Below are 13,056 nucleotides of genomic sequence, written 5' to 3' on the forward strand. Positions count from 1 at the left end.
TCACCTACACCTCTCACACACTCGGTACAATAGGCCAGAGCAACAGCGACCACACAGTCCCCCCCAACCACTAACCATCTCACCTAACCCTAACCCCTAACCCTAACCCTAACCCTAACCTCTAACCCCTAACCCTAACCCTAACCTCTAACCCTAACCCTAACCCCTAACCCTAACCCCTAACCCTAACCCCTCCTCCCCTTACCCTAACCCTAACCCCTCCTCCCCCTACCCTAACCCTAACCCCTCCTCCCCTTACCCTTACCCTAACCCCTCCTCCCCTTACCCTAACCCCTCCTCCCCTTACCCTAATCCTAACCCCTCCTCCCCCTACCCTAACCCTAACCCCTCCTCCCCTTACCCTAACCCCTCCCCCTTCTGCCCTAACCCTAACCCTCCTTCCCCCACCCTAACCCTTACCCCTCTTACCCTTACCCTAACCCCTCCTCCCCTTACCCTAACCCTAACCCCCTCCCCCTTCCGCCCTAACTCCAACCCTCCTCCCCCTACCCCAACCTTGGCCCTTCCTTCCCTAACCTTAGCCTAGCCCCCTTTGCCCCAGTCCAGAACCTCTTGCTCTGGTCCCACGGTTTTTCACCAAACCCCCTCTGCTCTGTGTCTTGTGATATTAAAAGCACTGTCTTGATCTCACATGAATTACAGATGTTTGTTATGGCCAGTGGGCCTTTTCATTGTGTGTTGTTTCCGGGGGGTGGGGGCTTCCTTGTTTCCCTACAGTTCTAGGCCCGTGCTACTTGGTGCCGCCGCTTAGCGGTGGTACCCTAACCCTCAAACCTAACCCGCCAGTGCCATTTCTGTTTGGATCTTGGTCGCCCTCACCCTTCTGTAACCTGAAATGGCAGATATATTCCCATTCAGGTTTACCGGCCGTAGGGCCTCCACTGTACATCCGTTTTCATTTGGCGTACTGTTGTGATGGACTCCCTGGCTGTATTGGGTTACGTGTTGCATATATGTTTATAGTTATTTATATTTCCATTGGAGCGTGATGTTGTCTTGTTTCTAGACGACCTTCGTGTGGTGGTGTTCATGGCGAGTTGTGTGTCCCCTGGTGAGATCGGATTCTGTTTAGGTTTATCTTTTTTTGTGTGGTTTTTTTGTGTGTGTGGGTGCCCACATATGGATAGGAGTAGGTGGTATTTATATGCGGGTATGTTTTTTTATGTGTGTTTTTGTTATATTATTTCTTTTTCATTTATGTATTTATTTATTATTTATATATATTAATTGTTGTTATTATTATTATATTTTTATTTTCAGTCCGTTAGGTATTGTTTATCGTTTTTCTTTTCATTTCGTGTTTGTTTACATCCGATGTTTCACTCCGTGGGTTCACCCGGAACCGGTAGTAGATGGCAAGTTCATGGTTGGGCGGGCTCCCACTGCCTACGGTAGTGATTGCCTCACTTCCGGGTTCTGCCACTTCGTGTAAGCCGCATGGTGCCAGGTCGTTTGTGAATACGAGTTCGAGCAGCTGAAGAAGGTCTTGTTTGACCGAAATGTACTGCTATTTTTTCGAAATAAACCAGTTCAAGGATCAACTTCACGACTCCTCATCACTCTTTTTTGTATATAGTTTTTCAGTTTTAAATTCGTTTGTTCAATGGACTATTACCCGAACTCGTATTAACCAAGATTGCTGCGTACCGCCGCGAGATGGACGAGCAGCGCTTCGCGCCTACCCGTGGGCGCTACATAGGTAGGAACCAGTATCAGAATAATTATAACCATAACCCGGACCCCAGGGGACCGAGGTCGGATCCGTCGTTCCATCAGCGGGACCGTTTCCGGAGCCCCCGTGGCTATTGTCCTGCTAGGGACCCGAGCTATGCTCCTCGCGATTACCCTCCGCTGAGGGATGGCCGTAGCTATGCGGATGTGCTCCGCTCCGACCATGGGCCTCGCACATATGCTCCGTCCCCTGATGGATACCGCCGCCCGGACCATCGTGAGACCTTTCGGCCCACGGTACCGCACCGAGACGTTCCTCGCGTCGAGGACGGGCGCCGCGCGCCGCGGAGGGCGCGTCGCCGTGGCCCCCCCGCTCGAGGACCCTCTTCCCATGCCCGGTATAAGGTACCTCCTGCTTCTACCTCTGATCCGGACACTGACTTTCCGAATAAGGTTCGTGTTTTACTGAGGATAATCAAAGTATACCATCACTTACTTAATGTTACCGCGGAACGCACCCCGGTCTCCATTTTGAAATTAACGGCCAACCTTTCGGCGGCCATTAAACCTGCAGCGCCTCTTCCCGCCACGTTGTCCCTCTTAGAGGGCAATGCGAGACATTGGGAATATACTACTATGCTTATTCTTCGAGACCACTACAGGGACACATTGGATAATGACGTTCAGATCCTACTTCAACTCCCGTTGGGCGACTGGCAACAGCCCTTTGAAGTGGCGTCCTCCTGGGCCAGGCGCCATTTTGGTCGCAGGCTTGGCCCCAGCACGTTGCAGGACGTACACGCCATGTTGTCCCGTAGACTGTCTCCTCTGAGCAACCTGCAGGTCGGTGCTGCCTCTCCTCCTCCTTCCGTGATGGCGCAGCCACCTTCGTCTCACACGCCTGCGCGCACCGCTGATCCACGCCCTGCTGATCCACGCCCTGGGGGCCGCTCTGTCGCAGTTGAGGTCCAGGTGCACCCACCGCCCAGACACCAGCTCCTCGCTATGCCCACGGGCTCCTCGGACTCGGCCGACCGTACACGTGGCCCTGCAGCTGACCCGCTCCGATCCCCGGTGTTGGGACCCCAGGCCTCTCTCTCTCTCTCTCCCCCTTCCCCTTCTTTCTCCCCTCTTTTTTGTCCCCCTTCTTCCCCTCCTTCTCTGCATCTTTCCTCGTTCCAGGCCTCGACCCCCTTGGTGGGACCTGCTCTGCCGCCTGGTGGCCTATCGCCGCGGGCCCCTCGTCTTAAGAGGGCCCCCAAGAGAAGGATGAGTGCCGCACGACCGCCTCTCCTCCCTTCCGGGTCTTCGGCTCCGGTTCCGACCCCCTCGGCCCCTGCTGTCGTCGCTGCTGCTTCCCCGCTGCTGCTCGACCTCTCGACCGAGGAGATCCACGGGTCACCTGTCCTTGACCCCACCGAGGCGGAAGCAGACGGTCCACGGGCGAACTCCCTGCAGCTCCTCCAGGCGCCTCTGATCCCAGCGCCCTCCAGCGCAGCTCGTCCCACGTCCCAGAGCCAACTCACCTTTGCCAGGCCTGCGTTGGAAACCTCTGCCTCCACTCCTACCCGTAGGCCCACCCGCCACATCAACACCAACCAGAAGCTGAAGGATTGGTCCCTGACCACGCGCCACAAGTGGGTCGTCCTGGGTGATTCCAACCTGGCCAGGATGCCACCCTTTCAGGAGGCGGACCTTCAGGTAGACTCCTTCCCTGGCGCCACCTTCCGTCATGCAGAGGCCATCCTGGCCAAGACCACCTTGTCCTCGACGGTGCGTAAGGTTGTCTTGTCCTTTGGGATGAACAACAGGGCGCAGAAGGTCCAGGAGACCACCATCAAACAAAGAAGGCGGTCAGAGTGGCTAAACCCCTCCTCCCCTTACCCTAACCCTAACCCCTCCTTCCCTTACCCTAACCCCTCCTCCCCTTACCCTAACCCTAACCCCTCCTCCCCCTACCCTAACCCTAACCCCTCCTCTCCTTACCCTAACCCTAACCCCTCCCCCTTCTGCCCTAACCCTAACCCTCCTTCCCCCACCCTAACCCTTACCCCTCTTACCCTTACCCTAACCCCTCCTCCCCTTACCCTAACCCTAACCCCCTCCCCCTTCCGCCCTAACTCCAACCCTCCTCCCCCTACCCCAACCTTGGCCCTTCCTTCCCTAACCTTAGCCTAGCCCCCCTTGCCCCAGTCCGGAACCTCTTGCTCTGGTCCCACGGTTTTTCACCAAACCCCCTCTGCTCTGTGTCTTGTGATATTAAAAGCACTGTCTTGATCTCACATGAATTACAGATGTTCCTTATGGCCAGTGGGCCTTTTCATTGTGTGTTGTTTCCGGGGGGTGGGGGCTTCCTTGTTTCCCTACAGTTCTAGGCCCGTGCTACTTGGTGCCGCCGCTTAGCGGTGGTACCCTAACCCTCAAACCTAACCCCAACCCCTAACCCCTAACCCCTAACCCTAACCCTAACCCCTAACCCCTAACCCTAACCCTAAATGGTGGCAGCACATTTGAACCAGCAATGGCACAGATTCACCACTAGATGGCGGCAACAGATTTCAACATGCAATAACCCTAACTCGCCACTAGACGGCGGTGGCAGCATATTGGAAAATACAATAACCCAAACCCGCCACTAGCCGATTTGAATAAAGCAATAACCCTAACGCGCCACTAGATGGCGGCCGCACATTTGAAAAAAGCAATAACCCAAACTCTCCACTAGATGGCGGCAGCAGTATTAAAAAAAAAACACTAACCCTAACCATCCACTAGATGGTGGCAGTGGATCACTTATCCCTAACCCTTTTCCTGATTAATTGAAGAGAGGTGTGCTCTTCCTCTGCCGCCAGTTTATGGCGACATTGGTTTATTTATCTTACATATTATTGTATTGTATACTATTGCTTAACTAATTGCGATTATTTATTGTGATGTCATTCATATAATAATATAAATTACTTTTTATTCTCCATTTAATGTTTTTAATCCTATATACACCCATACAATACATCGTGCTCTATCGATTTACAAACAAATGTACAACATTTCACTATCTTTTTTTTTTATAGAAAGTCAAGTTTTTTCCTTATTTTAAAGATGCTCCTCCCCCTAATTGTTCGTTTTGCATATAATTATTTGGATTATTTAAAAAAAATCGAATTGATCTACTCTTTGTCTTTAAACTAGATGACGCCATTTGACTTTTATACCTGACCGGCAGTCTGACAAAAGACATTATACAACCACACAGAAATACAATACTGAACAAAGTGTTTAAAAGTTGACATTGAAGACAAAAATAACGTTTATTAAATAAAAAATACAATATTGCATATTTTACCCTAACGCAATAAGCATGAGGCTAATTGGTTTAATTGTTGTTTGAACTCAAATATGAGTTCAAACATTTCGAGAAAATTATTAAAAGATGCCGTCTGTACTCACCCAATGCAGTTCTTCAAAGAGATGTAGTCGTTCCATAGAAATGTCAAATCGAGGTAAATCATGCAGGCTTTTTATAGTTGATAGCTAACCCAACCTATTTAGTTTTAACTTATTGTATATTAAGTTGCTTTAAAACCAACTGCTTCAAAACAAAGTCGGGCCTAAATAATAATAATACAATAAATAAATACATTAGGCTAAATAAATATATATTTGTATATAGGCTTTGTTTTATGTCCACCATTTAATAAAGACCTTGTTATGTTAAATATAAGTATTATTATTACTGAAGTAGTAGCAGTAGTAGTAGTACTAGTAGTACGGATTAAGGCGGTCAATGGCCCCTAGAGTTAGGCTCACCTAGGGTTAGGCTCATTGGCCCTTAGGCTACTATTGATTTGAGGCCCCCCTTACTGATCACGCAAAATATCTTATTTTAAACGTTTCCTGTTACCCACCATAGAATGGGACACTGGGCGCTGTAACATGCACGAGCGTAAAGCGTAGACGGCCATGAAGTCGTTCTAAAACAAACATGCACGTAGACTGAGTTCACTACGAATTAACGCTGTATCGGGATGGTTACATCGTTTGGTTACACCAGGCGATAGCCCATTGAGTCGCCAAAGCAAAGCGCTTCATTTACCTCTGTAGTGGCAGCATGGCTCTTACCTTCTTGCAGAACTGCAGTAAAGACAAGTCCAAGACGAGGGCTTGTCGAGTCCGTGTCCAATTCCAAGTCGACACCGAGTCCAAATGACAGACAAAAATAATCCTCTTCGGGGCCTACCTGTTTACTTTTTGTGTGATGCGAGCGACAAAGTATATCTTACCGTCATTTGTGCACTACTATTTGCAGTCCCGACCTCTGAAGAATAAGTCCAGCCTCCGAGCCTCCCGGTTCCCTCGGTCAAATGTCTATTGGAAATAACGGGGATTTTGAATGATCGTACATAACCACAACCACAACAATCTCTAGGTGGCGAAGAAGTCAAAGCTGCGTCACGTTCTGAACTACACACTTTTTCCTGGGTTTGGGATTGTCACAATCCACAAGTTTGGAATTGTGACAATCTAAAAACCCAGTCACTGCAGTCATGTGGTTGGCTGAAAACGAGGGAGGCATCTGATTGGCTACAGATAGTTCCATGTTGAAAAAAATGCATTTGTGAATTCAGCCTCGTCAGGAGAGTCTCAAAAATCCACATATAAATACAGACCAGTTCACACAGAAATGCAAACAAGTTTACAAATGAAAAGCGTCTTGTAAATTCAAGTTTAACAGTTTGTATATAAATGTAATAATAAATATAAACTACATCCAAATACATTTTGAGGAAAATTGCAAATATTTTTTAAATTAATATATTTATGGATTTATATTACATTTATTTAAAACAAGACACAAGACACGTTTGTGAAACTTATTTTTGTTTATGGATTTATTTTACATTCACACATACCAATATCCATTTGTGTGTGCATTGAAATGTATTTGTGAGAAGAGACTAATTTATATATAAATCACAAAATACATTTCTGAATCCTTCTCTGTGCATTCATTATTAATGAGACTGTTCTGACCCCATAAATCTGTGCCATCGGATTTTGAAAATAAAAAGCCATTGAATTCTAAGCACTGAATATTTATGCATTAAAATAACGCATCTGGATTTTTTGCATCTCAATTTAACTCAATAAATCATATTCAGCTTTATTTCTCAATGTTCAAAAATTAAAATCAAATATTCAACATTAAAAAATTAAACATAAATATTTTGAATGTCCCCAAAATCAACATGCCAAATTCAGCTGCAAAATTCAATGTCTGAAAGTTCAGTGCTAACATCCTGGGACCCAAGGAAGAGCAATCGATCCTAGATGCTAGATCGTGGACCATATGTGGGCACCCACACACACAAAAAGCAAGGAGAGCGGGAATAAGAGCTTCACTCGCTGGTTCTTTCTTTCTTGATACAAACGTTAATTCTAAACAGCATTTTAAACAGTAGCCTACAATAGGAAATGCTCAAAGGTAAATGAACATCATTAAACACTGACTGTAGCTTTTTATGTGGAGAGAGGCCACCGAACAGTGTGACCCTAGGGGGCGCTGTTGCACATTTTCTGCAACATGCACGAGTTTGAAGCGTAGACAGGCATGAAGTCGTTCACGTGCGGAAACATGCCCAAGCTTAAAACTTAACGTTTGTATCATCATCGATCACTCGGATTGGGGGTATTCTTTTTATGACACCGAATGCACGTTAAGTGGCTGGAGCAAAACGGTTGATATGCCTCAGTGGTGGCATAACAAGAGTGCAACAAGCGCGCAGAGCCAACACTATTCCGCACCGAGTGACATGATACAGATATGAGGATGACAAATTAAAAGCAGGTTGCAGTCAGGCGCTTCTTCCCGAGGCACGCCGTGCTTCCACTGGAACTTCAGGCTGCTGCCGCTTCAGTTTTACCAATTGTTTGGTGGCTTCTCTCCCCCAAAATAGCTACTATGTAAAATGCTGTTTAGAATTAACGTTTGTATCAAGAAAGAAAGAACCAGCGAGTGACGCTCTTATTCCCGCGCTCCTTGCTTGACCACGATCTAGCATCTAGGATCGATTGCTCTTCCTTGGGTCCCCGGATGTTAGCACTTTCAGACATTGAATTTTGCAGCTGAATTTGGCATGTTGAATTTGGGGATTTACTTTTAATTTTTGAACGTTGAATATTTAATTTTTAATTTTTAACATTGAAAAATAAAGCTGAATATGATTTATTGAGTTAAATTCAGAGGCAAAAAATCCAGATATGTTATTTCAATGCATAAATATTCAGTGTTTGGAATTCAATGGCTTTTTATTTTCAAAATCCGATGGCACAGGTTTATTTCCATACGGATAGATTTCAAAGTTTAAAACCACCCTCGTACATGGTTTCAGAAATGTGCGGTTTCGGGCACCGGATTCGCTGGCACCGTCCGGCCGAAACGCACAAGACTTATGCGGTTTCACCGAAAAATCATGTCTCCGTGTAGACGGGGCCTCAATCAATATATCCAATCACACCTGTCAATTACGCTACTGAAATGTTCCTGCTGTAGTATGTTGTATGTTAAAGTGCGCAGCAAATGAGGTTAGGGTAACTTATGGGATGCTTATGCAGGTGTTATGCTGGCTTCTAATGAACAAGACGAGCCTGCATACGTTGTCATCTTTTCAACACCTTTCATTATTCTTATGAGTTGCTCCTCCGCTTTGCAATGTTTTAATAACTGAGCAGCACAATTCTCAAGTTTGCATCAAGGCTGCATTTCTTAGTTACCTCTTCAACTAATTAACATCTATTATGAAATAGCCTATTCAAACAACTTCGTTTAGCACATTTTCAACATCATAATGAAGCATTACTACAATATTCTGGCCGGCGGTCCCGTCCAAACAGGGCGACAGCGCACGCGTCGGGAGCGCACAGGGTTAGGTGTCTTGCTAAACCCTTGATAAAGCGCTTGGTTCTGAGCGGGGATTGAACTGGTCGCCTTGCGGCTGCCAGTCGACCACGCTTCCACCTGAGCTAATTGCCTCCCCGCCAACCCACTCAAAAGTTGGTTTATTTGTCTTACTTACCCACACCTCTTGCCCACAAAACGCGAGGATATGGTGAATGTATTGGCCAATTACTTAGTTAGGCTATTATTATCGCCAATAAGTGTGTGTATCTGGGTGCGTGTGTTTGTGTTGGAAGGGGAAGGGGGGGGGGGGGGGGGGGGGATGTCCTGCCCATTCTGTGGATGTACTGAACCTTCTTTGTTCTCTTCCTTCTCAACTCTCTTCCTATGTCACCGCCACTAGATCGACAAGATTTGCTAAATCTGCTAGTGGGAGTTGAAGAGGGGAGCTCTTCACTCCTTCTCCCTCACTCCCTTCCTCTCTGATATCTCCTTCCCCCTCCCTCCCTCCCTCTCTGATATCTCCTTCCCCCTCCCTCCCTTCACCTCTGAGATTCCATCTGCACCTCCTGCACTTCATAGGGTTAGGGGTAGGGTTAGAGGAAGGGAGATGTTAAGATTAGGGCTAGAGGAAGGGAGAGGTTAAATTTAGGGTTAGGATCTCACCAGACCCTTTAAACTAGAGGTGGATGCTAGCGCCGTTGGAGCTGGTGCGGTACTTTTGCAGGAGGATGCTGATGGGGTCGATCACCCGGTTTGTTCTTTTTCGCGTAAGTTTAACAAGCACCAGGTCAGATACTCGACTATTGAAAAAGAAACCCATGCCTTGCTGTTGGCACTCCAACATTTTGAGGTATATGTCGGGTCCAGTCCATTGCCAGTTGTAATATTCGCAGACCATAACCCTCTTGTTTTTCTATCTCGCATGTACAATCACAACCAGCGACTCATGCGGTGGGCGTTGATCGTGCAAGAGTACAACTTGGTAATATGTCACAAGAAGGGGTCAGAGAATGTGTTGGCAGATGCTCTGTCTAGGTTATAGCCAAATAACTGCTGTAATTAATTAGGTTACAAAAACCAAATAGTTTGTGTTTAAAGGGGAGGGGTGTTACGGTTGGGGACCGACGCCCCGCCCTCATGGGTAAAGTCCTCCGTTTGTCGATGGCCATGCAGATGACCATGTGTTTTTCCCCGCATGTGATTTGTTTACCATTATGTTAATTTTGATGTGCCTTTCCCCTGACATGATTGGTTGCTGCATCGGGGATCCGAGGAAGACAAAACACGGGCGAGCTCAACATTCGCGGCAGCTTGTCTCGGATTTGCAGCTTACCATTTAGGTCCTGAAATGCTTATTTTTTTACTTGATTGAGACTCTTGTTACCTACCTGGAAACTGGGCGAAGGAAAGTTGTCAGGTGATGTTTATGACCATTGGACAGCACCCAATGGCCCTTTTTCTTTTGTCGTTTTGCCTCCTTTGTTTGTGTTTAATTGAATACCCCAAGATCCGGGTTGAATAAACAACTTTAAGTTAACCAAAGACATCTGGTTTTATGTTGCCACCCCTTTCCCTTGCGGGGGACGTAACAGTAAGGGAGAGGTTAAACTTAGGGTTAGGGGAAGGATGAGGTTAAGGTTAGTGGAAGGGAGAGGTTAAGGTTATGGCTAGGGGAAGGTCCATCCTTTACCTGGGCTCCTCTCCAGCTATACCTGGGCTCCGGTCCAACCCTTACCTGCCTCCAGTCCATAATCTCTCCCAGTTCAGGTTTTTCTAGCATGTGACGTGCGCCCTTCAGCACGCGACCTGACCAGGTAAGACGAGATGATGCATCTTATTTACCAGCGTCTAATTACCTCATCGCAAGCCCCTTAAATAAAGAAGGAAAGTAATCTCACTCACTCTGGCCAAGAGTTGTAACAATGGACATCCCATAGTAGGACTTTTCAAAATAGTCTGACGATTTAATGATTATCTAGTTGCAGAGCATTAAATAATAGCTTACGTAATTATGCCTCACATTAATTCAGCCTCACTGTGAAATCTGAGTAATCACATTTTAAGCAGGATAACTGCAATTTCATCCGCATTTTGCCGTCACCTGTGTCCCACTTAAAGTGATGTGTTCCTTTCATAATTGCAAAGTGTTACCAGTAGAGTCCTTCCTTTACTTACTGGTCACTTGGTAAACTCTGACCTCTGGCGGCCATCCTTTGCTCTAGCAGCTCGACGTTATTCAAGATATATTTATTTAACGATCTAAATATAGGTTTTTGGTTTGAAGGGGGCATATGAGAGACTGTATCGCTAAAATCTTTACTTTATTGTTTGTATTACTTTTATTTTATAGTATGATTACTTTGATGGGGGGGGGCGTGTGATCTAGAAATGGTTGCCTTGCATGACGTTGCTTAGCAACATGGAAGCGGTGGTTGCTCCTGTTGCCCCAGAGGACGTAGCAGTCCCCTACCCTTCTGACACAGCGCAGTGAGCCCATAAAGTAGTCCCCTACCCTTCTGAAGCAGTGAGCAGGCTCAGGTCAGCAGTGTAGTCAAGGTGCACTTGAAGACCAACACTAAACAAGTGGATGGGAAGCAGAAATGAAAGCTAAGTTTATCATGATAAGAACGCAATGGATGCATCATTTAAAAAGCCAATAGAGTCCATTTAACTTGTCTCAATGGAGAATCTCCGTCGTAGCAGTGAACCACAGAAGGTAATTCTGAATTTAATTAAACAAACCGTGAACAACGTTTATTTTGTTCTTCAATACATTAATGAAAAATGATTAAGGAAAGAAGACCATTGACCAACAGCGGATCGGCTTCATTCGTGGTTTCTGACGCAAAAAAAGTTTTGTTGATTATGAAACAAATAACTGATAACCGTTTTTCTTAAGTTTAAAAATGATTTGGTGCATTTTCCCTGTACACGTTTGAGTGGACCATTCCAATATTGGATTGTGGTGAATATACTAAAGCGACGTTGGTTATTATATACTTGTTTCATATGTCAAGATGAAACGGCTAATGCCGCCTTCAAAACGCTCGGAGTTTCCGGGAGTTTCGGAGGTTCGGACCTTAAACTCGGAGGGTCGTGCGGAAGTAAAGCAACCCGAGTCCTCCGAGATGACGTCACAACAATGGCTGCCCATTTCATTGAAAGACTAAAGTGAACCTTCAGCAAGCACTAAGAGGCGAACTTAACACCCATTCTAACATTTGCATTACGATACATTATAGATTACAATTATAATCATCACCTGATAAATTCTCGCTCATGTTCAACCATCGTTAGCAGTTCTAATAACTGATTCATCTGATTCAGCAAAGAAGCGCAAAGAGGTCCCTGCAGGCATCCATACCTGTAGTTGTTATGAAGTCTAGTCTCACAAACAATCTGTTTTTCCGGTTTTATGTCATAGCCTACAAACTTCTGTGGGAGACTTCCTGAACAATCTTATTTCGGAAAAAGGGAAGGTTCAAGTAAAGACACATAAGAGCTTTTGAGCCTCCGAGCTGTTTTGAAGGCGGCATAAACCAGGAGAAGTTTCTGAAGTACAACGTCATCATAAGACGTCAGCATAAGTCGTCATCATAACCGTCATCATACAGATAGGAAGTTGAAAAGCTTTTGGTGCATTCACATCGCTCAGAATAATGGGAAAAACATTTTCGCAACGTCAAAAGTTCTAGTGAACGACATCTCAAGACGCTCTGATGATTCTACTTCCGTTCGGCAACTGGGGCTGATTTTGATAAGAAAGTTGCCCAGTTGGTGTTGTGTACTGGTAAACCAGCACTAGATAAGGGCTAGTGTTGCCTTCCGTACAGTGGCAATACAATGTGCTTCTCATAAATAGAAGCAAAAGGATAGTAGTTGCTACAAGGAAATAAAGGCTCGCAAACTTGAAACTGATCCTACTAAGTTCTGTTTAGTTCTGACTGTTTTTTATCGGATAAAAAAACCCTACTGTGAAGAACTTTTAGATTCCGAAGCATAAGCGTGAGCGTCATCACTGACGAGGCCTCTCGTTATTATCAGGACCATGACATGAACGCACCTTTTCTCCAGGTCGCATGACGTCAACCTAGCCCAAAAGCACTTTTAACATTTCAAATCAAGACAAAGGTTTGGCTCTGTTTATCTTACCCTGTTGTGTTTCAAAATCCTGGGCTTATTGGTAACCTCATACTATTCCTGAATATTGACATGAATTTGCTTTTCAAGGTTCAAGCTTGAAAAACTATTATCCCAGCAGCTACTGAGGATTTAGTTGCACCACTTTGTGTTTCTATCTGAAGGATGGAGATGATAACGGCCCATTCATAGATACCCTTCCTATGGCTGCCAGCGAGGTACCGTCAGACCTCTACCAAGTAAGACATTTCCATCACTCCACTCCTACAGGCACACACCTATAGACCTATACCGTGAACATTGGGACGTCAGATCGCACTGAAGCC

At 45.8% G+C, this 13,056-nt stretch overlaps 1 protein-coding gene across 1 annotated transcript in view; it reads left to right on the forward strand.

Annotated features, from left to right (window-relative positions):
- Positions 1-1,891: 1,891 nt before the first annotated feature.
- The window catches only part of dnah3 (dynein axonemal heavy chain 3), a gene marked incomplete at both ends in the record, with an annotated part of 54,699 nt that continues 43,534 nt past the window's right edge, over positions 1,892-13,056 (forward strand). Inside the window, 3 exons of the mRNA XM_079756754.1 lie at positions 1,892-2,097; positions 2,511-2,535; positions 2,875-3,465. Of these exons, the coding sequence (XP_079612880.1) occupies positions 1,892-2,097; positions 2,511-2,535; positions 2,875-3,465 (822 nt within the window). The remainder of the gene's footprint in view (positions 2,098-2,510; positions 2,536-2,874; positions 3,466-13,056) is intronic.

The sequence above is a fragment of the Pollachius pollachius genome (assembly GCF_949987615.1).
Source record: "Pollachius pollachius genome assembly, chromosome: 19".
NCBI lineage: Eukaryota > Metazoa > Chordata > Actinopteri > Gadiformes > Gadidae > Pollachius > Pollachius pollachius.